The following is a 24992-nucleotide window of genomic DNA, read 5'->3' as shown; positions in this document are numbered from 1 at the left end:
TGGATGCTAGTAACCAGATAGCTGCTGACATTCCAGACTGGAGAGCTGCTGAACAAAAGGCTAAATAATTAAAAAAAACAAATAAAAAAAATTAAAATAGACTAATTGCAAATTGTCAGAGAATAAAGCCCCTCACATCTTATGAAAAGTTTATTTAAAAGGTGAACAACTCCTTTAAAGGGATTGTGGGGGGTCACCAACTCTGTAACCTCTTGTAATGATTGTTTTCTGATCTCTGGCACTGCTGAGCATAAACCCTGAGTTTCATTAAAGGCGACTGTTAAAATAAATATAATAGTTGCTAACATTGCAGTGCTGCTGAAAAATATATCAACTAATGTGGCAAATTGTAACAGAATGCATCTAGATTATTGAGCTGTCAGACAGAAACACCAGAGGGCAAGGGCACACTGTGCGTATAAAATGAAAAAAGCGGGGCTGAGAGAAGCGTATATACACACCGTGTGCCCTCACCCAGAGAGAGGAACATTAACGTTCAAATTTCAGATGTACATTAGCTTTGATTTATAACAGAGAGCACTTTTTTGGGTTAAATGTAAGTTTAAGGAGTTCAGGAGTCATTTGGAAGCTCCATTTATGAAAAGTAAACATTTAAAAAATAACATGAGAATATATCTTTTGCAACTTACTTCATGGGTAAGGCATTTGTCAATTAACTGCAAGTAGGAACTGATATTTTCCTCATCAGGTCTGGAAACCAAAAGCTGCGTACAGACTGACAAAAACACAAAACCAAATAAGAAAAATAAAATAGCTGCCTATAGCGAAAGGTACTAACAGACATTAAATACAATGTTTTCCATTTTGGATGCAGCTGAATCTATGTTAAACTTTAAATAAGCTATAATCTACAAGGTACCAGTAATTTTTTTTCTAAAAATAACAAAAAAAAACCCCACATCCGTTTTACTTTGTGATATTAGCTAAAAGTATAATGAACAGTGTAATCAGCTGTATGTGGGTCTTTACAACCACCTCTAGTGCTCTAAAATTTTCCTAATAAATGTCTCGAAAATTACCTAAGCACTTTCTCAGTCATCAATGCCACATTACATCAAGGTGCTGTCATACATATTTTAAGCTCAGTTAACGCAAATTAAGCATTATGAAATCGCTTGAAAACCTGTGTCCGTCAAAAGTACACATAGTATTACATAGGAAAAACCAAACAGTCTACTGAAGCAATGCCCATTTAGCTAGATGCCATTTAGCAAATTAGTGAATTTAGCTACCCTATGTAGAATGAAATTGCGTTACAGGTATGGGATCCTTTATCCGGAAACCCATTATTCAGAAAGTTCCGAATTATGAAAGGCCATCTCCCATAGACCCCATTATAAGAAAATAATTCTTATTTTTAAAAATTATTTCCTATTTCTCTGTAATAATAAAACAGTAGCCTGTACTTGATCCCAACTACGATATAATGAATCCTTATTGGTGGCAAAACAATCCTATTGCGTTAAGTTGATGTTTAAATGATTTTTTTTGTAGACTTAAGGTATAGAGATCCAAATTACAGAAAGATCCCTAATCCGGAATGCCCTGGGTCTTGAGCATTCTGGATAACAGGTCCTATACCTGTACTAATAATGCACTCTGCAAAGATAGTTTAAAATATATGTTGAAAACTTTGAATTTGTAAATAAGTCTTAATTAAAAAAAATTATCTCAGCACTGTTTATATGAGTAGAATGAAGAATATAAAAATACTGCACACTATGTTCCAGAAACAGAAAAGAAAATTCACATTTTCTTTTTCTGTGACATTTCTTTTTTAATTAAATAATAAACTTAAACATGTTGTTATACTTATTGTACAGCACTGCGGAATATGTTTATGCTTTATAAATAAATGTTAATAATAATAATTTGATAAGGTATTTAATTTTACACAAATATCTAACACACCAACTTTTGCAGCACTTTAGAAGGAAACATTTTCCCCTAAGTATTTAGTATGTGATTCAGTCCCAATCTGATCTCTAGTTGTTTTCTTCAGAAATACCTTGTATTCCTTTTGTGGTGCCCCCTGCTAAGTCTACATAACATTGCTCCATTGTGAGCGCCATTTTTCCTTGTGCTACATAAGTGTATATGGGAATTATTTTTATTTAGTTGGCGGTATTATAAAAAGTGTGACAGCTACATGGTGGCAAATTGAGGAGGTTGTACTGTACAGCAGAACTGACTGGAAATACACCTGTTGATTTTGTTTAATAGACTTTCCTGGTCATTTAAGGTCCCAGGATTGTGCATCACTCATTTTCTATTATAAGCAGATTCCTAATCAGCTTTATTCTTAATATATGCATTTGTATTAATGTAAGTTTTTTTTCCAAGTTTTACTTTTTTAAAATAGATTTTTTAAAACCGAGGTTTAGTTCTCAGTGGTGCTCAGACATTTACTGGGTCACACTAGCAGATTTTCAGTGTTTGGTAACCTTTGTTGAACATTATGAGCAAGCGAATAACTCACCTTTACCCATAACTCTTGTAAACTGGCCTGGAAGATCACCTTCAGGTAAGGGAACACCTCCACTTTCAGTCTCACAATTGCTGATATGATGCTGTTGGATTCCTGCTGAAGCAGAGTCCTTACTTTCAGATGCTTGGTTTTCAGCCACCAGCAAAGTTGGCTGAGAATCTGCCTCTCGATTATGTTCCTCTGTGTTGGAGTTTTGTGGAGAGTAAGTTTTGATTGGGGTAAGGATCATCTGATGCAACTCCTGCAGAGGAACACGTAAATTGCCTCCTTCTAGAATGTCCTGTTGTATAAAGAAAATTGTGAAAAGTTTTTTTCACTGCTAGAGAATGTGTGTAATGATTATGATTGTAATGTACTTGATATACATTGGCTTTCAATATAAAAGACTACTCACAAAAACAAGGTTGAATAAAAACTATAAGACCGTGACAAAACAAATGGAATAACTGCAAAAAAATAAACATTCCGGTTATTTTATTGCTACTGTATTCACTGCATGTAAGTGGGAATTTGGACAACTTACCCTTTCTAAAGTCTTTAATAGGTTATGTCTCTCTTTCAGCTTCTGTATACTGATGACTATTTTGTGCCTTGCACCTTTGGTGACATTCTGTAAAACAGCATTAAAACTTGACTGTTTCTGTAAATTATCTGACACAGCTGCCCATTATGTTTTAAAGCGGGAATTTGTGCTAGATTTAGCAGACTAATGCGACATAAGAATACACAGTACAATAAGACTAAGCAAATAAACAATGTGATTTTAACAGGTACATATATAATGAATCCTATATTTAGGTTCTCAACTCAAACAATCCAATGCTCAGGCATAAAAACAGCATTTTTTCTTCAACACCTATGGATTTATTAAAGGATTAAAATACATAGGCATGCAACCATTGTAAGGGCAGAGGGGTGCCCAAGGAGGTTTGTTGCCCACAGGAAATCTGTGCTACAGTGGGCAAAAAAATCTCCTGTAAATGCCTTTGCCCTTACTAACCTGTGTTAGTAAGGGAAGCCACAGGTTAGTAAGGGGAATGTCATATTTTGGGAGGATTGTTGCAATAGTTAGCACAGATTTTTCATGGGCAATAAATCCCCCATAGCCCTAATAAGGAGCAAGTCATTATGCAGAAGACTTATCTGTGGACTGTTTATTGGTTTTATCAGTCCTATTCGTTTTGCTCACACTGAAAAAGTCTTCTTTAAGGTGTGTAAAATATTTCTCACTGCACATAATCTAGTGTATTTCCAAATTATTTTAGGTGTATATAAGAGCCCAGTACAATATTTCTTGAGTAAAAGGAGTGGTAGCATGCAAAACTTGGTGTAAGAAAAAAAAATTCTCACTGTCACTTTATATGCCTTTTATACACACTTCACCTGAACTTTTCAAAGTCTGAGGTGTGCAAAATAATGGTTTAAGTTATAATGTCTGGGCAGTGTAAAAAGAAAATACACACCTTTATAAATAGGGGTTTTTTAAATGAATGCTTCCAGGTACTGCAATGCATGGCATGGCATAACATGAAAGGAGAAATACACAGGTTTATAAAAATGCCATTTATATCATACCACCTTTTCCACTTTAAACATTTTTCACAGACAGTCTCTTGTACATAAGGCAGAGAGTACGTAATAAGCTTACCCAGTCAACTCACTGATACCTGCTGCGATAGGGCTGCCAGCAGGATAATTATCACTTCTTGTTTGCATTTTAATAGATTTTATCCTTTACAATTTGTAGTGGATGCATTTATATAAGCTTAAATTTGCATACTATAGGAGATAGTTACTTACTGATCATCATTAACTAAAGTGCAATTTTGGAAGCAAAATTAAACACTTATTTTAAAGTGTTTACCCTGTGTCATTGGACACACTTGCACAAAATTCACAGCAGAGGGTGGGACAAAGTGTCACTATACACAAAACTGCACTTGTCTCATACTGCTACTTACCTCTAGTCAGTCTATAGCCTTTTCTTTTATATTTTGCTCTATTTGTTTGCCACTCTAAAATGTCTATTTTGTTTTTGTCTACCCAGATTATGCCCACCTTACCCATGCACAGGACAGTAGGCAATTACGAACATTTTCCACCATCAGAATGAACATGGCCACTTTTTTTCTTTTTACTGGTATTTAACAAAGAAAATTAATCCCCACCTTATAACAGAGCTGCCAAAACCCCTCTGATGTGAAGGTACCCCAAGCAGTATCCATCTAGTCTAGTTTTATAATGCAGAAGAGCACCAGCTCTACAAACTAATTTTCCAATTTGGTTTGCGTAGAAGAATTTGAACATGGTTACTTTACAACATTAATGTACAGGACCGATGCAACACACTTAACCATATGTATTGCTCTGTGCTGCACTGGACACACAAGCTGGATTAAGAACACTTAGAGCAAAGAAGAAATCTTAGAGCAAGGTGAAACTCAGGAGAACATGATGTAATTTTCAAAGCAAGTAAAGAATTTATTGTCACAGGGCTACTGTAGATTCAGATGGAGTTATTTAGAGTATTTAAAAAGAGTCAGGTTTTAGTTCTCCTTTAACAGGCAATGGTCGCAGGAAAGATTGTAATTGAAAGGTGTATGGCCACCTTTAGATAGAACATTGTGCAATCTGCTAATGGTTAGGGTTTTAAAGACCTTGGTGAGTGTGGTGGTAGCACAAAGTAGCAACTAAATGAAGAAATCTGAATGAATGATTAATGCTAATTCTGCACCTTTACTTAATAATTTGTAGAATAATATCCAATTTGCTTATTGAGGATTGACACCATGAAAGAAACAGTAAATCCCTCTCAGATATGTGCTCATGGTTTGTTTGTGGGGTCCCTGTTGTGTGCATCATACATGTATTTACGCAATAACAGAAAAAAAAGCATGAAAGTAAAAAAGTACTAAACAGGTAAGATAATAAGTAAATTGAGCAATACACATTATGAGAAATGGCATTGTCTTCTCATTAATACCCATCAAAGCCTTGAAGAAAAAAATGGTTGGTTCAGCTGGGGTCAAATATCAAACTAGGTTAGATAAGGCACTGTTTTTTTGTTTTGTTAGCAAAACAGAAAGAGAAAATACGCACTTGTGCCTCCAGCTGACATTCATTCAGCGACATCATTTCTTCATAGCTCATATGGGAGAAGAGTGCTGCATACTTGTGTAGACGAAGACTTTTAAGCCAAGCAGGAACATCTGAAATGACAAAGGTAAAAACATAAGAATCACCATTTCTTTATATTAATAGTATGGAAAATGTAATATCCCCAAATGTGGTTTATTCACAAACAGCATTTAGTATTTTCTGTAAAGTGCAGGGATTTTTAAAAGAAAGATTTTCAGCAGACTCAAATTACTGTAATGCAAATTATAGAAAGACCCCTTCTTCAGAAAACCTCAGTTCCAGAGCATTATGGATAGTAGATCCGATACCTGTAATATAGTTTAAATTTTAAGTATACATTTGGAGGTCTTTAAAAATCTCTTATGCAATGATATACTGAAATGTTACAGCTTTGTTAATCTATTTAAATTTTAGAATATATTTAATTTATTTTTAATATATTTAAATTTTAGATTGGCTGACCATCTCAAGCAATTATCTTCCACAGAGTGCCATTAGTTCCACTAACCAATCATACATTTTAATAGGAATTAAACTGAAAAAGTACCATCAGCTTTCCATTGTCTTTCTATGCCTTGTTTAAGACTTGTCACCTTGCTTGCTCTTGCCCTAACCCAGCTGCCAACTCTTGTTTGCTCCTCTAGGGTTGCCAATTAGCTTGTCCCTCCTTCCTGCTACTTGCACTTTTTTAGCAGCATTATATCATCTGGCCTTCCTTAATCTTACTAGCATCTGCATAAGCTTGTCTTCAGGTGCACTACAACTATCAGAGTAATGGCATTTCTATTTTTACACACTATAACCAGCAGCAGCTTTGTTACAGCTTTTTTTTTTTTGAATATACACTACCAGTAAATTATTTGAGTTACGGTAACTGCAAAACTAACTTATGACTTTAACATACAGGTTTTGTGCTGAACATACTTTATATGTATATAACATACTTACAGTGGTGTGAAAAACTATTTGCCCCCTTCCTGATTTCTTATTCTTTTGCATGTTTGTCACACAAAATTTTTCTGATCATCAAACACATTTAACTATTAGTCAAAGATAACACAAGTAAACACAAAATGCAGTTTTTAAATGAGGGTTTTTATTATTTAGGGAGAAAAAAAATCCAAACCTACATGGCCCTGTGTGAAAAAGTAATTGCCCCCTGAACCTAATAACTGGTTGGGCCACCCTTAGCAGCAATAACTGCAATCAAGCGTTTGCGATAACTTGCAACGAGTCTTTTACAGCGCTCTGGAGGAATTTTGGCCCACTCATCTTTGCAGAACTGTTGTAATTCAGCTTTATTTGAGGGTTTTCTAGCATGAACCGCCTTTTTAAGGTCATGCCACAACATCTCAATAGGATTCAGGTCAGGACTTTGACTAGGCCACTCCAAAGTCTTCATTTTGTTTTTCTTCAGCCATTCAGAGGTGGATTTGCTGGTGTGTTTTGGGTCATTGTCCTGCTGCAGCACCCAAGATCGCTTCAGCTTGAGTTGACGAAAAGATGGCCGGACATTCTCCTTCAGGATTTTTTGGTAGACAGTAGAATTCATGGTTCCATCTATCACAGCAAGCCTTCCAGGTCCTGAAGCAGCAAAACAACCCCAGACCATCACACTACCACCACCATATTTTACTGTTGGTATGATGTTCTTTTTCTGAAATGCTGTGTTACTTTTACGCCAGATGTAACGGGACACGCACCTTCCAAAAAGTTCAACTTTTGTCTCGTCGGTCCACAAGGTATTTTCCCAAAAGTCTTGGCAATCATTGAGATGTTTTTTAGCAAAATTGAGACGAGCCTTAATGTTCTTTTTGCTTAAAAGTGGTTTGCGCCTTGGAAATCTGCCATGCAGGCCGTTTTTGCCCAGTCTCTTTCTTATGGTGGAGTCGTGAACACTGACCTTAATTGAGGCAAGTGAGGCCTGCAGTTCTTTAGATGTTGTCCTGGGGTCTTTTGTGGCCTCTCGGATGAGTTGTCTCTGCGCTCTTGGGGTAATTTTGGTCGGCCGGCCACTCCTGGGAAGGTTCACCACTGTTCCATGTTTTTGGCATTTGTGGATAATGGCTCTCACTGTGGTTCGCTGGAGTCCCAAAGCTTTAGAAATGGCTTTATAACCTTTACCAGACTGATAGCTCGCAATTACTTTTGTTTTCATTTGTTCCTGAATTTCTTTGGATCTTGGCATGATGTCTAGCTTTTGAGGTGCTTTTGGTCTACTTCTCTGTGTCAGGTAGCTCCTATTTAAGTGATTTCTTGATTGAAACAGGTGTGGCAGTAATCAGGCCTGGGGGTGACTACAGAAATTGAACTCAGGTGTGATAAACCACAGTTAAGTTATTTTTTAACAAGGGGGGCAATCACTTTTTCACACAGGGCCATGTAGATTTGGAGTTTTTTTTCTCCCATAATAACGTAAACCTTCATTTAAAAACTGCATTTTGTGTTCAATTATGTTATCTTTGACTAATAGTTAACGGTTTTTGATGAGCAGAAACATTTAAGTGTGACAAACATGCAAAAGAATAAGAAATCAGGAAGGGGGCAAATCTCCCTGTTCGCGGGCGACTAATCTCCCCGAAATGCCATCCCACCGACGATTTCACTGAAATCGCGCCGCCGCGTATGCCATCCCACCGGTGATTTACGTTTTCGCCGGTGGGATGGCATTTCGGGGAGATTAGTCGCCCGCGAACAGGGAGATTTGTCGCGGATGACTAATCTCTCCATGTGCCAGAACCCTAAGACAGTGCTGCTGCTTCTGTGAGCCTCCTTTCCTATAAAATACTAGGGATGTACTGAATCCAGAATTCGGTTTGGGATTTGGCCGAGATTTGGCCTTTTTTGACAGAATTCAGATTCGGCTGAATCCACGATCTTGGCCAATCCGAATCCTAAAAATCTTTTTGTCAAGTAAAGACGGAAATTGAAATGTTTTCTCTGTGCACTTAGCTAATTAGGATTTGGTTTCGTATTCAGCCGAATCTTTTCCAGAGATTCAGGGTTCGCCAAGTCGGAAAAAAGTGGATTCGGCACATCCCTAGTCCCAACTGCACATTATTAGCTTTCTGTAAATTGTCCCATTGTTTCCTTTATAGCTTAGGTTGCACTCACCTTTCATACCACTACCTTCGTCTTGGAATGTGTTGCGTGCAGTTGACTGTTCTTCTAAGTGCTCACTCCCACCGCTTCCTGAAGAGGCTACACTGCTTTGTGGTGATAGGGGTGCATGATCGGAGGGGATGCCCTGAGATCCTCTGGCTCGTAAGTCCTCATGAGACATCCATCCATGTCCTAGAGGCTGGTTTGGCACATTCATGGGTGGGGTAAGAGAAACAGATCTTTTCAAAGGGCTGTGATGTGTCTGGCCTGAGAGAACTAAAAAAGAAAAAAAAAAAAGGAAAAGGTTGTGTCATTTTGAATTCCCGGATAATATTCCATAATACATGCAAGAGACTACAAGGCTCACTAATAAATAAAATTCTGTTAAGGAGACCTGCCGAGTGCTGAACTCACTTTTGCCTTTCCAGTCAATTAGTGTTTTGGTGTCTGTATATATACAGCAGGGAAAACAAGTACTGAACAAATTAATATTTTTCTCAGTAAAATATATAATGGGGCTATTGGCATGAAATTTACACCAGATGTCAGTAACAACCCAAGTAATCCACACATACACAGAAATCAAAATAAATAAGTGTTTAAATTAAGTTATGAGTAATAAAGTGGAATGCACAAGGATTAAGTATTGAACACATGAAGAAAAGGTGGCACAAAAAGGCATGGAAAGCCAAGAAATCTGCTGAAATTGGTCAGTATTTAAGCAATCCTGCCCCCTGTAAGATTCTAGTAAAATATAGATATATATTGTGGGCTCCTATATTTTATTAAATTAATAATGAAACCTTTTCTTTTAGTAGAGGAAACAGCCTAATTAGCTTAGGACCTGGGTGTCTGGTCCAAACAATAGGAGTTTCCTAATTTGGAAAACAAAGGTACTGCTCTGGGAAAGGTTTGGCCACACCTAAACTCTAATTAACATTATCAAAGGGTGAAGGACACTGGTGATATGCATAATCAGTTAGTTCAGGAAGGACAGACATTGACTACATGACAATTTGACTATCCAAAATGGAGGACGGGTAACTTCCTGTAACTGACTGGTATGTGCTAGCATCATTCAAATGGACCAATCAGGAGAGACTTCTAGAAAGTTCTAGAATCCACCCCTCTCTCCTGTATATAGGTTGGTTTCAGTAGGGCATAGGTGAGACTCAGGGCCAGGAGAGGAGTGACCACCTTACCAAATCAGAGGGAATCCTGACATCACGGACCAGGCACTTATCAAACCTAAGGAGAGGTATACTTAGGCTGTATAATCTTCTAGAGTAGAGGTTTCATAGAGTGTGTTTATATGGTGTGGTGTGGGATTATTATTATTTAGGTGGTTGGGTCCCTGTGTTTCATTTGAGTGTATTTAGTTAAGTATTGTGTATATTTGTAGTGTATTGTTTTGTATTACCCTTTTGTGTTATTGTAGTCTATTGTTTATCCATTTTATCTGCTTTATGATTTATGTTTATGTAAATATTTGTTTCCAATTAATAATCTTACACCCCTATCAGTGCAAATTAATATCAGCTGGTTTAGTCCTAATTGATGGCCTATAAAAAGGTTTGTCATTACCAAGGATCACACAAGAAACATCTTATGATGAGAGAGCTCTTTGCTTTTACTCAAGACCTTCGCAACCTTATTGTTGCAAAACATTATGATGGCATTGGTTAGATATATTTCTAAGTTTCTGAATGTTCCAGTGAGCACCATTGGAGCCGTAATCAAGAAGTGTAAAGAACATAATTTCACCCTAAACCAGCCACGACCAGGTGTTCCTCTTAAGATTTCGGACAGATGAGTCAAAAGAATAATGAGAAGTCCAAGCGCTAAGCTCGTTCAAAGTTTGCTGCACAACATTTGGACAAGCCAATGAAATTCTGGGAGAATAGGTCTGGTCAGATAGGACAAAAACTGAACACACCATATGTTTGGTGGAGAAATGGCACTGCACATTACCCCAAAAACACCATACTGACAGTAAAGTTTGGAGGTGGGAACACATCATGGTTGTGTGGTTGTTTTTCAGCATGTGATACTGGCAGACTTCATATAGTTGAAGGAAGATTGAATGGAGAAATGTCCTGGGCCATTCGTGATAAGAATCTGCTGCCATCTACCAAGATGCTGAAGATGAAACGAGGGTGGACATTTCAGCAAGACAATGATCCCAAACACACAGCCAAGGAAACTCTCAATTGGTTTTAGAGAAAGAAAATAAAGCTACTAGAATGTCCCAGTCAATCACCCGACTTGAATCCAATTGAAAATCTATGGGAAGTATTGAAGATCAGAGTTCATAGAAGAGGCCCCCAGAACCTTCAAGGATTTGAAGACAGTTTGCGTGGCAGAATGGGCCAAAATCACACCTGAGCAATACCTGCAACTAGTTTCTCCATACAGGAGGCGCCTTGAAGCTGTCATTACCAACAAAGGCTTTTCTACAAAGTATTAAATACATTTCAGTTAGCGTTTTTAACTTCTTCCCTGTGTTATTCCACTTTACTACACATAATTTATACACTTATTTGTTTCGATTTCTTTGAATGTGTGAATTACTTGGGTTGTTACCCACATCTGTGATAAATTTCATGTTAATAGCCCCATTAGAAATATATTTAATGACACAAACGTTGACGAGTTCAATACTTCTATCTATATTAATATCATATTTATAGTAAACATATATTGTGGACTGTGTAAAAAGAATGTTTTGTACAAAAATTCTATGAGATGCAATGTAACTTCCCGAGAACAGAACTATATATTATTGAAGTGAAGCAGCGCAGAATCAAAATATTTTCGCTTAAAATATTAGAGAATAGAGTTAAAGGACCTAGTTTTGCAGTTCATTCATTTAAACACATCCATGCAACACTAATGATCACATATCGGGTGAATAGATGCACACTCATGAGCACATAAGGAATGACATCCGTGTCATGATTCAAGGGTCTGTTTGTTCACAAGAGAACCCTTCGTTTCAGTTTGATTTATGAATGAAGTTCCTTCTTAAATATAGGACAGCAATTGCAGTGGCCAACAGTCCCGGGGGGGGTGGGGGGGGTTCAAGTTTTAGTTGGAGTCTTTATTGACTGGTGAAAAGAAAAGTAAGCTATGTTGAAAAACTTATTTACAAATATATTTATAACTAGCAAAAACAGTTAAACTAACCTTGGCTAGAATACAGAGCAAAGCTAGGGGACAGTCTGTAAAAACAAACAAAGCCTACCAAAAGCAGTTTTGTTAATACAGTCCTCAGAGCTAAAAGGAAGAGTCTGTCTCATACAGCATATTTCCCTGATTACACAGTATAACAACTTAACATGGAGATATAGCTGCTGACTAACTGCAACAGCCCCCCAAAAACAAGAAAAAGGTAGAACTCCCCCCATAAACTGTATATATGTATAGTCGATCCACAAGCTAATCTGCCTTCTATATTCAATCACAAATCTCCAAATCTGAATTCTATTTGTAAAAGCCTAAATTAATTGTTACTAACAATATAAGCAGATATGGTTGCAACCAAAACCACTTTTAAAAATGGTAACAATACAGAATATATTAGATATAGATAGAAAGGAAAAGGCTTCTAAAAACCATTCCTGCAAAACAATTAACTTATAAAGGAGGTCACACTAGAAATAAGCCAGGATACATAGAAAAATGGACCACAGAATTATTACATGCCCTATACCACTTTGGAAACCCAGTGCGGTTACACTTCTGTCTGTGTGGATAGTTTCCAATAAGAGAGTGAGGGTTGTGTCAGCCTGCAGCTCAAGCAGAAGAAAGATTTGGGGATCTATACACATATTAGACATATTAACAGACTACAGAAAACAACCCTACCCTTGCATTTACAGAAAAATATATGTGTATGTCACACTTCAAATGAACAGCTGGAGGTCCACGAGTAGAAAATCCATGGTTTGAAACAAAAAACTGGCTCTCCAATGCAAATCTTGTGTTTTGCACGTATAATTAAAGAAACAAAAAGCATAGATAACACTTGGCTTTTAGCTGTGTAACCATGAGAAAAGAAGCTTGTTACCTCAAGGGCCAAAAGAACAGATGCAATTTGGCTACACAAACTCGCATGCAAACTAGCTCAGACCCCCTAATTTCTTCTGCTGATCATATTATATATGCCAGCCTGCGGCCCCACCGCACCTGTCTGGCTGCTGTGATTGCTTACTTTTGTGTAAGCTTTAAATGGTATCACTACTGAGATTAACTGGCCCACTGCATTGTTTACACCTGTAATCCCCTGTATTGTTCATACCTTTAAGACCCTGTATTTTTCACACCCTTTAGTCCTTGCAGTGTTCACAACTCAGGCTCAGACTGTAAATGCCCACATAGTTCACCTGTTCACACCTCAGACAGACTGTAGGAGCAGTACCAGCATTGTGTTGCTGTACGACTGCCTGCCCTATGCTGCCTGTGTGTGCCATACTCTGCCTGCCCTATGCTGCCTGTGTGTGCCATACTCTGCCTGCCCTATGCTGCCTGTGTGTGCCATACTCTGCCTGCCCTATGCTGCCTGTGTGTGCCATACTCTGCCTGCCCTATGCTGCCTGTGTGTGCCATACTCTGCCTGCTCTATGCTGCCTGTGTGTGCCATACTCTGCCTGCCCTATGCTGCCTGTGTGTGCCATACTCTGCCTGCCCTATGCTGCCTGTGTGTGCCATACTCTGCCTGCTCTATGCTGCCTGTGTGTGCCATACTCTGCCTGCCGTAAGCTGCCCATGGGAGGTGAACCTGGCAGGGGTATGGTCCCTAAGGTGTGTAATTATGTTCTGTGTGTTGCTGTGCTACCCAAAGGGGAGGAGGAGACAATTGGATTTAAGGGTATTTATTAATATGACATAATAAACTTCTTTCACATGAATGAAGGGTGATACCCCTGAAGTGAGCACCAACCATTTGAGTTTTTGCTGTGCTACCACCAATAGGGCTCTGGCACAAATCTCCGTTGTCGCGGGCGACTAATCTCCCCGAAATGCCATCCCACCAGCGAAAATGTAAATCGCCGGTGGGATGGCAAACGTGGCACCGCGAAGTTCCTCTCAAGGCAACTTCCGTGATTTCGGGGGCGTATGCCATCCCACTGGGATTGGTCAAAACTGGCTTCCATATAGGTACCTTGGTACCACAGATGATGGACAGCACTGATATATGCAATATGAAATAGCTGGTCCATAATATTTACCAACATGATTACTTTTTAAATCACATTGGCAAGCCTTAGGCAAGACTATCTGTGTGTATCCAGGTTCAGACAAAATTGTGCCACTGGCTGCTCCTACTGTTAATAAAGTGATTAATTTGTCAGTATCTAGAGCTAGAAATTATACAAATCAAGGTGCCCTAATGGGGAATTACAATACAAAAAAGGGGGGGTTCACACACCTGTGCGAAAACTGTATTGTGATAGGGGAATCTTGCTTCAAACAGGCCTAAAAAAAGTGCAAGAAACTGATTGCTCGTTGAAAGTATGGCATTATTTTAAGAAATAAAACAAATGAGCGACTAACAGTTTACTCAAACACTGAGCAAACATTAAAATACATCTAAAGTAAGAATGAAAGAAAAATCCTGGCAATGACATGTAAATGCCAAAGGCAAATCAGTTTTTATAGGAAAAAGCTTAACAGAAGCTTGAATAAAGCAATATATATTTTAAAAGTATGTTCCTATTAGTAGGTTAGGTTTTTATCACCAGGCACTGTGCCTGTTAGGCATACTAGTAGTCTCTAATACCATCCACTGGCTCTGATGACATTTTAGGGAAGGTATGTGAGCTGCTCCTTTCTCCATATATGATCATTTATGACTCATAATATAACCTGTAGAGTTTTAGTCAGATACTAGGACATACCAGACATTTCAGAGCATTCTTGGAAGGAAAAGAATCTTGCAGTCCCTGCAAGTCACAATACATTGCCTCACAAGAGCGAGATGGTTTTAAAACAATACATACAGCACTGCACACTGCATCGTTGTGTACTCTGTTGAAAGCCATTAGAACAGCAGGAGGGTAATCACTTACTGTTTATAAAGGCCTGCAATTAGAACCACTTATTTGTTTATTGCTTCTGTCGTGTAAATGTAGTCACTGGCATATTACTAAAAATGAACATATACAAAATCTCCTTAGGCACATGCTTTTTTTGTCTACCTCAAAATAATGAAAGAATATTAGTGAAAAAGAATGAAGTATTCACTAAATTTGAATTAGCTATTTGTAATATTTTACTTTTAAGGGCTTTGGTTTTCTGAAGTTATGAACTTTGGGAAACCATCACATCGCAGGTAACTAATCTCCCCATTTGCCAGTGCAAGAAAACCAATTTTTTGGTGTTGGCTATACACCTCAAGATCCTCATTTGGAAATGTTGCCAAAACAATCTTTGTCCAAGACAGAAGGCGCCATTTTAACCATGCGCCCTTTTTAAAAATCAAGATTTAGCTTAATTATATATGAATATTGGGGTTCAGATTTATTTTTTTGTGGAGGATTTGTTATTTGTTGTCTCTCTAATAAGAGATATTTAATCTTGATGGAAATAAAAAAAATCTATGATGAAACTGGAAGAACAACATTCTGCCAAAAATGACTAATGCTGATCTAAAGCTGGCCATACGAAACATAGTTTTATACAATTTTTGGAGCATTTGTGGGTTCTGAATTATCTATTAGCTAATAAAGCCCACACTCCAGATAGGGGAAACAATAGTTGCCAGCAATGGGCTACCTGTACCGGGAGGGAGCCCCCGGTGCGGGCAGCGATGTTGGGGCACACGCGTGCGCATAATGAGATAGTGCTGCAACTTGCTCATTATGCACGTGTTATGTTAGGAGGGTAATTTACATTCACCACACCTACGTCAGCAAGCGTAAGCGAGCAGGGAGACCACTTATTATGAGCATGTGCACCAACCAACATGGCCGCATGGACCAGTTGCACCATCCTGGAGCAAGTAGCCCAACCGAAGTTTGGTCTCTATAAGCCTGCACCACTGGTGAAGGAAACAATAAAGGGGTGACAGGTGCCCTTTAAGCAGAAAAACGATAAAAAAAGAATGATAGTAGCATAGAGGAAAAAACACCTTCACACAGAATAAAGAAAACACAATTGGGAGGAAAGGAAATAAAAGAAAGGGAGCAGGAGGCTAACTTTTAAAATACCTGTTGGCAATCACACGTTGATCTGTCATTTCCCTCAAAGACCACTGAGGCAATAAAAATGGCTCATTTGATATATGAATAACCTAACATTTTACATGTGCTTCCATAACCAGAAAACTTGACACTGAACTCAATGTGTGTGGGGCCATGAAAAGCCAGTCAACTTGGCCAGTTTGACCATAAAATCTGAAATCTGGCAGTGTGATGGACTCCTAAGGGCAGTGGGACACGGGGAGATTAGTTGCCCTGTGACAAAGCCATCCCGGCAAGAATTTAAATCGCCAGTGGGATGGCATAGGTGTCACTTTGTTTTCCCAAAGTCACCCGAAGTTGCCTCTGAAGAATTAAATTAGTTGCGAGGCAACTAATCTCCCTGAGTGCCACTGCCCTAACAAGCAGACTTTGTTAGTAATACCATGTGACCAGATATTGCATTGGTGCATTAAAGGAACAGTAACACCAAAAAATTAAAGAGTTTTAAAGTAAATGAAATATAATGTACTGTTGCCCTGCACTGGTAAAAGTTGTGTGTTTGTTACAGTAACTCTGCTATAGTTTATATATAATAAGCTGCTGTGTAGCCCCGGGGGCAGCCATTCAAGCTGGAAAAAAGGAGAAAAGACACAGGTTACATAGCAGGTAACGGATAAGCTCTGTAGAATACAAGTGTGTTTTATCTTTTATCTGCTAAGTGCCCGTGCCTTTTCTCCTTTGAATGGCTGCCCCCATGGCTACACAGCTGCATTCTTTATATAAACCATAGTAGTGTTTCTGAGGCAAACACACCAGTTGTACCAGTGCAGGGCAGCAGTACATTATATTGGAATTTCTTTTATACACTTGAATTTTTTGGTGTTACTGTTCCTTTAAGGGTGAAGACACACTGAGCTACTAGTAGCAGCTACTTTTTCATGGCTACTATACGTAGACAGAGTTATCAGTAAATGATCAGCATTGTCTACTTTAGTTGCCACGACAAGTAGCTGATACTAGTAGCTCTATGTGTCTTCATCCTAAGGGCAGTGGCACACGTGGAGATTAGTCACCCACTATAAATCTTCGCTATTGTGCCGACTAATCTCTTCTAAATGCCATCCCACCGACAAGAATGTAAATCGCCGGTGGGATGGCATACGCGTCGCTTCGGTTTCCCAAAGTTTCCTTGAGAGGCAACTTCGTGTGACTTTGGGAAACCGAATCGATGCACATGCCATCCCACTGGCGAGATTAGTTGGGTAATCTCCCTGTGTGCCACTGCCCTAATACATGAATTGGCTGAATATCTGAGTGGGTCTTTAATCACTGAAACAATTACAGACACAGGGGAGACTTACTATCCATTTTGCCCATCAGTGTTGGGCACATTGGCTATTAACTGGGTCATTTGGCATCTAAGAAAGTTTTACCTTGCTCTTCAATGACTGTAGCTGGTTAAGTTAACAGCACTGAAAAAAGATGTGTTAGCTTTTAGACACTGCTACAGTTCCCTGTAAAAAACCCACTATGACAAACTATGTGAAATTCTAAACAATCACTTTCAACTGAAGACACTATTAATTGTCATCTCACATCTACTTGGACAACAAAACACTGGCACATCTATAGTTATCCAAAATACAGTTTACTTTTGTTCTTCAAAGTACTATTATTGGGCGAGTTGAATATATGGGACACATATAAGCTTTGTGTGTATAGGCCAATCTAGGACTGATATTGTTCACATGTTAAGTTAACTAATCAAACCGCAGACAAAAAGACATCTGATAAAATATTTTGGTTGGGAACAAATGCACTGCCATAGAGTTGTGTGATTTCATTAATGTAGAGCAGCCCTAGAGAAGCGGTACATTCACGCCATTTCATTTTCTAATGGGGCTGGATGGACACTAGTATCTGTGTTAATCCTTGGTATCCTGAGCAACCTGAGCAATGGCTAACCTGAATTGATTTCACTCAGTATGTTCAACTGGAAATTTAAAAGCAAGCTGCTATGGTGTCGATTCAATTAGTGTTATGTGGTCATCCCTCTGAGTAGAAAACAGAAGCAGAACCAACTGAACATTACAAACCAATTTTTATTGGTTCAGTAATGCAGCCCACTGCATTACTGAACTGAATGGAAAGTAGTTCTTGTAATCTCCATTTTTGCTCTAATAACTTATAAGCAGAAAATAAAACACACATTTCTATACAATTTGAATAAATTACATTTTTCTCTTATTACTGTTCTGCAAACAAATCTGAAATAATAGGCCAATGGCTCTGATTTTTCAGAGTCAGAATATACATGTACCCAGAGCATGGTTTGAATCTTGTAGTATCACATTGTACAGATCACCAGACTTTATATCACCTGGATGGCTAAACTGTCATCGAGCCAAACAAATTAAAGTACAAGCATTTTCCTGCCATGTCAAAAGCACAATTGTGAAAATTCACCTTGTATGCATGCCATGCTAATCATAGCAACATGAATGCAAAATGTTCTAGCTTGCAAATACACAAATAAATCTTACACAAAGGCGAGGCCCTCCAAGACATATAAGAGACTGGGACATTGCTAATTATTTGAATCTACAGAGCAAGAAGTATCTTTGTACTATTCCCAGAAATCCTGTCCAAATGAGTTTCTTAAAGGTAAGAGGGCCTCTATGATAAAACACTATTACTGCACTATTACTTTCTAATGTTATTTTTTGAGTACTGTACATAGACATGGCACCAACAAATGGGGAAACAAACAGCCACAGTTCATTTCCACTTAGATTACTTCTTTTGGGCCACTGATGGCGTGAATGCTCAAACTGCAAAAATATCCAATAGCTTAACCATCAGGTTGATAGTTTGAATAGCACTTTGATCATTTGACTGTGTAAGCCACCTTATAGCAATAAATCTAGCTGATATTTTAGATTATTAGACATGCTAAAAATTGCATCTCAACCATGTCTGCAGGGGGACCTTACACTTCAGAAGAGTTGAAAATTTCAAACTTTATTATTATTTATAATTAAAGGACATCCGTGCATGCGCAGAACAAACCTGGCAGATCTATCAGCTGTGCATGTGCAGATTGCCAAATGCCAAAGATATAAGAGGGAAGGTACTGCGATACCAGCACAGCAGTGGCCAGTGCAGCTTTTTCTTAACAGGAACACCGGCCCAAGGGAAAACCTAGCAATCCATTTCACTGGGGTGCCCAACATTTTGGCACCCCACAGTGAAATAGACTTTACGTGTCCTTATATAAACAGCAATAATAAAAACAAAGATACCAGTGGTTGGCAAAAATATCCCCCATTACAGCTCCGCAACGGACTCTTTATAAACAAAAAGCGGTTATTACAAAAGAAACTACTGTGATTCTCCTTACTTGTGCTTGTGTTTGTTCCAATAGCATTGATGGTGGAAGGGACTGAGGAGGAAGAGTACAGAGGCAAATGCCCATTCTCACAGCCTGTGTTTTTCTCTTGCCAACCAGAGGAACTGACGCATATCCCTGAATCTCGAGAATTCGGCCAGCCGTTCTGTTTGTCATCAGAGTTCTGTCTTTGGTGGTAATACTGCATCTGCCCATAATCCAGAGAATCAGAGCGGCAACGACTCTGGGTGCTAAAGTTTCCTGATGTGCGATCCTCCAGGTGGTTCAACCACATGGCCAGGGCACTCCTATCATCCAAAGATGTGGCTGGGTGTATTAACGCATAGGACAGAAGCTGGCGGCTTTCCTCTATATGCTGGTTATGTTCAATTGAATGAGCCAGGATTTTAGGCAGTAGTTTCATGTATGCCACTTTTGCATCAATGTTTCCAGGCTTTAGTAAAGGCAGGTGGGTTAACAGCTGAGATATCACTTTGTCCTTGGATTCTTGCTGCCACTGGTTAATGATTGCTGGAAGAATTACAAAAACAGTTAGATACAGACAAAAGAATTTAGAATTAAAAGGTAAAACAAATAGCTATAAACAGTATAAACTGGTGGTTTAGGGTCTTATTGGGCAACCATTGGTGGTCTAAAAAGTGTTAAAACTTGAAACTCAAACAATAACTCAAAATCTTACACACAAAACATAACCCACTTTTTGACATGGGCTCATTAGTTTGGCTCATGCAGAGGTCCCATAGGATCCACTTATAGAAAGCAAAGGGACTTCAAAGTCTCACAATCCATCACTTTACAATAGAACATGGAGAGGGAAGGGTTGGATCACTGCTAGCTAAAATAGGAGGGAACTGTGTTCTGAATTATGGAAAGGTCATAAGAGTCGATTTAAAGCAAATAATCCTACATTTTAAAAATTATTTCCTTTGTCTCTGTAATTATAAAACAGTACCTTGTATGTGTTGGTAACTAAGCTGCATAAGGCCATACTTGTGGGAAAACAAACCTATTGGGTTTTCTTTTGCGTTTAATTGATTTTTAACAGACAATGCATGCCTTTAAGAAAAGGCAGGCAAAGTAAGGGATCAGTATTATCCTAAAGGTGGCCATAGAGGGTGAGATCCGCTCGTCTGCAATCGTTTCCCTATATGCCCATCTACGGTGGCAGGATTAAAATGACGGGTATATGGGCTGTTGGATCGAGGACAACATGAACATGCAGATGCAGTCCCCGATCTGATGGGAAAATCAAACCTGCCTGTCCACTTAGAAAGTGGGATGTGTTTAATAAAGTTAAACCATTCTTTAGATATTTAATTTGCCATTTTAAGGTCAGTAACAAATTAACAACAACAGTGTAGCATTAATCATAAGGTGTAAATCAAACTAAAATTCCAATAATTTTTTAGCTTCTGTAATCTCTAGTAAATACAGGAAGATTTTGTTGAAACATAATGAGATGCAACAGCTATTATTCTGCATAGAAACATGCACATAATACTGGTTCTTAGTGGACTTGAATAAAAAAAAAAAAAAAAAGAGGGCACTGACATAGCAGAAAACATTCCTTTACATGACTTCGCCCAGCCGTATTTTGGGCACTACACAGTGTCTGACAGTCAGGGTCTCTAACAATAAGCCAGAGCAGGCAGAAGGAAATACTACAGATTCCTCTTTCAGCAGAAGTTTTCAGAGATAAATATTGATGTACTAAACAAGCACAACATGTCAAGTGAACACCCACAATGTTGGCTCTAGAGAAGCAGCTCCGGCAAACAGATGGTAATATAATCGGGAAAACCTGATGGAACATAGAGACAGATCTTTTTAAAAAGCAATAATCAGCAAGGTTATGGAGACTGTCATGAGACAGAATGCACATGATCTGTCCTAGTATAATTTACACACAAACAATTGGGAAAGTGGGCTGGAAAAAATCCCATGAGATGAGAAGACTTAATGTTTGCCTCCTTAATGCTAACACAGGACAATGCTTACTTCTTAGCAGACTAATTTCTGTTAACACGTGCTCCTCTGCTTTATAAATAACACATGAAGAGGAAAGAAGTCAAGGAAAGTGTATATCTAGTTATTATATAACTGGGCTAAAAAAAAGTTAATATTGCCAACAAACTGATATATGGTTGATACAATTAGTGTGTTCCTTGATGTACACTGCAAGCTTGGAAACATTTTAATTTAAATTTGGCATTATTGACTCTATTGTTACCTAGTACTAGTATAAATTGCTTTTCTCTTTTAAAACTGTAACAGTTAATATAAATAAGCAGTGTTTGCATTGCAGATAACAGATCAGCTATAAAAAAAAAAAACACGGTCAGTGGAGATAAATAATATCAAATGTCAAGACTCTAAACCTAACTGTAGCATGAATACTAATATAATATGTTATCTGTATGCAATGGCTTTAAATGTAAACAATATGCTCAGTTCTAACTCAGGTTACTAAACACACCCTCCAGTCTAGTAGCCAATGAAGAGGTGGCACAGCTGCTTTCCTAACCTCTTGTCCTGAGCCAAGCTTAACTGGTCTAAGCAGGACTTTCTATCAAAGTAAGTTCTGCCGGTGGGAGTCTGCATTCTTGATTATATTAACTTTACAACACACATGTGCTGTTTGCAGATGTAAATGTCACTGAAGATGTGTGAGAGGGTAAATGGCTGCTGGGTGAAAGCTGCTACATGTTTTAGGAGAATGTGATGGCACTGGCGAATGGAGGAGATATATAAAGTACAAATGGTGTGGTTTGGATGGGGGCGATGTGCCCAACTTATATACATGGTAGGAAAATGTGGCACATTACTTTTCATCACTCATCTCTCAAAATATCAATCAGGGTATCTCATCAGCTGCATCATCACCACTAGGCTTCTCATTCTCTCCCACTTAAAGAAAAAGTGTCCATCATTTTTGATTAAACCTTCAATAAGAATTCTGTCCCACTTCGGCAAAACCAAGTATATTATGCATTTCATTGAATCATAACTAAATTATAATAGGTCCATTGATAAAAAGCATCACAATAATAAAATTTAGGTTTCTGGTATATAGGTATACTAAACAAAGAAGTGGATTAAAAGAGGGCAGGAAAAGCGAATATAAGGGGAGAAGATAAAGGGGGGACAGAGTGAAGCCCAATTTAACAACATGTAGGATCCCACTAATTGCTCATATTGCTTATATTGCTTGCTGGAATGAGTAGTTCACCTAGAGTTGGCAGGCACAGCTGAGACTCAGAACTACTTTACTGAAAGTAATCTGAAAGTTTTAATACAAGAAAGACTCCTGACATAAAGCAATATTTTGACTTGTTAAAAGATATTCCTTGAATAGAAAAAAAGGCATAGAACTATAAATAAAACAGAAGGAAATTACTGTTGATGGAAATAGTGCAAAACAGTAAAGTTAAAAAAAGGTTCATTTGTTTTCAGTTCTGTATGGGATGGAGCATTCATCCAAAAATATCATTCTTCACATGTAGTTGTATTACCCCCCCCCCTCCCCCAATCGTGTGACTTTCATATTTATGTCTACTACATATGACTACACTCCGTTTAGCAAGTAAACTCTCTTAACTGCTTCTAAATTAGATTCATTGGTTTGATTTGGCCTCTGTCTCTGTCCGCAGGGCAGAACAGAAGAGCTTTCTCAGACCATAATACTCTTCTTTTTAACCTGCCAATTCAAACCCAGCCAGAGTTGCATTTAGTTTCCCATGTTTTCTGTCTGGTGAGTGCAGAGGCAGGATGGAAAAACAGCTTGAGACAACAACAAAAACAAGGAAAGCAGACAAAACTGCTAGTGACATTCAGAGGAAAACCTCAATGACTCACTAAGAGAACAAGACAAGTTTTAATACAAGCCTGCCTAATGTGGCCTTGTTCTATAGAAAGTACACAGCTAAATGAACTGCAATAGCCCTAAGAAATGATGCAGAGCCATGCCATGTTTGTGTGTAACAGTATAGATAAACATTAGTACAATTATCGATGGATATAGAGAGGCCCAATATCTTTCGCACATTGATATTGGTCGTGAACAGTGGGCCAACAAACATGTACATACAATCTGGCAGGCTTGAATGCTGCATTTCCTCCAGCACAGTGCTGGGATGTTCAGTGTGCCATTTACCCCTTTTAAGGGCACTAGCACATGCAGTTACTCCAAGCATTTTGGCACCCAGTCAATGAATAGCTCTGCAGGTGGGCAACCAACTGCTTATTACCCATTCATTTAAATGGCAATCAGCAAAAGCAGTTGCATACCCGTTTCATTTAGGCAGGTTATCTTCCACTGTCAAATGCTACAAGAATCAACCCTAGAACAGGCTATCTGGGACTCCCACTGAATGTTATTTTTGAGGGCAGATTATTTTAAATGACAAATTTGATAAATGTTTAGTGTGCATTTTCCCAACGATAAAGTAAGCAAAATACTAAAAACACAACTGTTCTTACATATTAATAATTTAAAAGCCAAGACAGAGTTAGACCCACCCAATCATTTATACCTCAGCAACAATATACACAAATGTGTAACTTAGTAGTAAGTCTATTTTTCATTTAACCTTTACCCCAAAGCTCTAATGAGAAAAGCAGGGAAGCATAAGGCAGTATAGGTCTCATGTGCAATTAAGAACCTTCATGTGACATAGAAGATTACATATTTTGGCCAGTACATTAGACACAGCGCTGGCATATGAGTGCTTCTAGCAGTTGGTAAAGGCTACAGCCTGGTTAGAGCAAATGCTGACAATTTTTTTCTTTGGTTTTTGCAAAAAGGTGTAGGTCATTTTGGTTGCTGTAGCCACCTGAGGGGTTTGAACAGAAATTATACTACTTCTATAATTTTTTTCTCGATCTTAGACACATTTTACTAGAATATTTTAGTGCCAGTATGGAACACCAAACAACAAAATACATCTGCTATGACTTAAAGAAATCCAGTTCCAGTAGGTTACAAAATATCTAATTTCTACAAAGCTTCAAAACCATTGTAACTGTTAGCTAAATTTTCTTTTACCCTTTATGTGCACATTTTTCCTTACTAAGGCTAATGCCACACCGGCCTCATTCTTTGCCTGCAAATGACATCACAAAATCACATGTTTTGGTACAAAAAACTGCTGTGTTCCTGCACCCAGGCCAAAGCAACGGCTCCAGGTGCAGGCACAGGGAAAGGCTGATGCCAGTGTAGGGGCTGATTTGAGGCCTGTGTTTATCCATAGGCCGAGAATCATCAATGCAGCATTAGCCTTAGGTAGCCTTAGGGGGCAAATTTAGGTTGGTGCTTTAGTATAAACAAGCATGGTTTGGCTTAACTGAGGGTAAGTCCTGCTTGTGCTGTGAAAACAATGTACTGCTTTGTATTAGCTACAGAAATATAACATTATATTTTCTGCAGAGGGGTCAAATCAGAGACTTACCGTCACCTCTGGATTTTGTAATGCAGGAGTCTAACTTAATGCTCTCAATGCATATTTATCGCTCCAAGCTTATCCATTGGTTACACAGTCTGCTTATTATGTTATTAGTTTTAAAATAGAATGGACTGCTACTTTGGATAAACTGAACAACACAGCTATATGGAAAATTGCTTTTAACAAATGAACCACTGGACCAAATACCA

At 38.3% G+C, this 24992-nt stretch overlaps 1 protein-coding gene across 4 annotated transcripts in view; it reads right to left on the bottom strand.

Moving 5' to 3' along the window:
• Positions 1–24992, bottom strand: part of samd4a (sterile alpha motif domain containing 4A) — a 99023-nt gene that overhangs the window by 16295 nt on the left and 57736 nt on the right. For all 4 annotated transcript variants that reach the window (NM_001079112.1, XM_012968628.3, XM_012968630.3 and 1 more), the window contains exons 3-8: positions 19334–19852; positions 8762–9025; positions 5609–5718; positions 3033–3119; positions 2501–2789; positions 651–736 (exon numbers count right to left, since the gene is read on the bottom strand). In NM_001079112.1, coding sequence (NP_001072580.1) covers positions 651–736; positions 2501–2789; positions 3033–3119; positions 5609–5718; positions 8762–9025; positions 19334–19852 — 1355 coding nt within the window. The remainder of the gene's footprint in view (positions 1–650; positions 737–2500; positions 2790–3032; positions 3120–5608; positions 5719–8761; positions 9026–19333; positions 19853–24992) is intronic.

Source organism: Xenopus tropicalis, chromosome 8, assembly GCF_000004195.4.
Source record: "Xenopus tropicalis strain Nigerian chromosome 8, UCB_Xtro_10.0, whole genome shotgun sequence".
Lineage (NCBI taxonomy): Eukaryota > Metazoa > Chordata > Amphibia > Anura > Pipidae > Xenopus > Xenopus tropicalis.
This window is presented reverse-complemented; position numbering and strand designations above follow the sequence as displayed.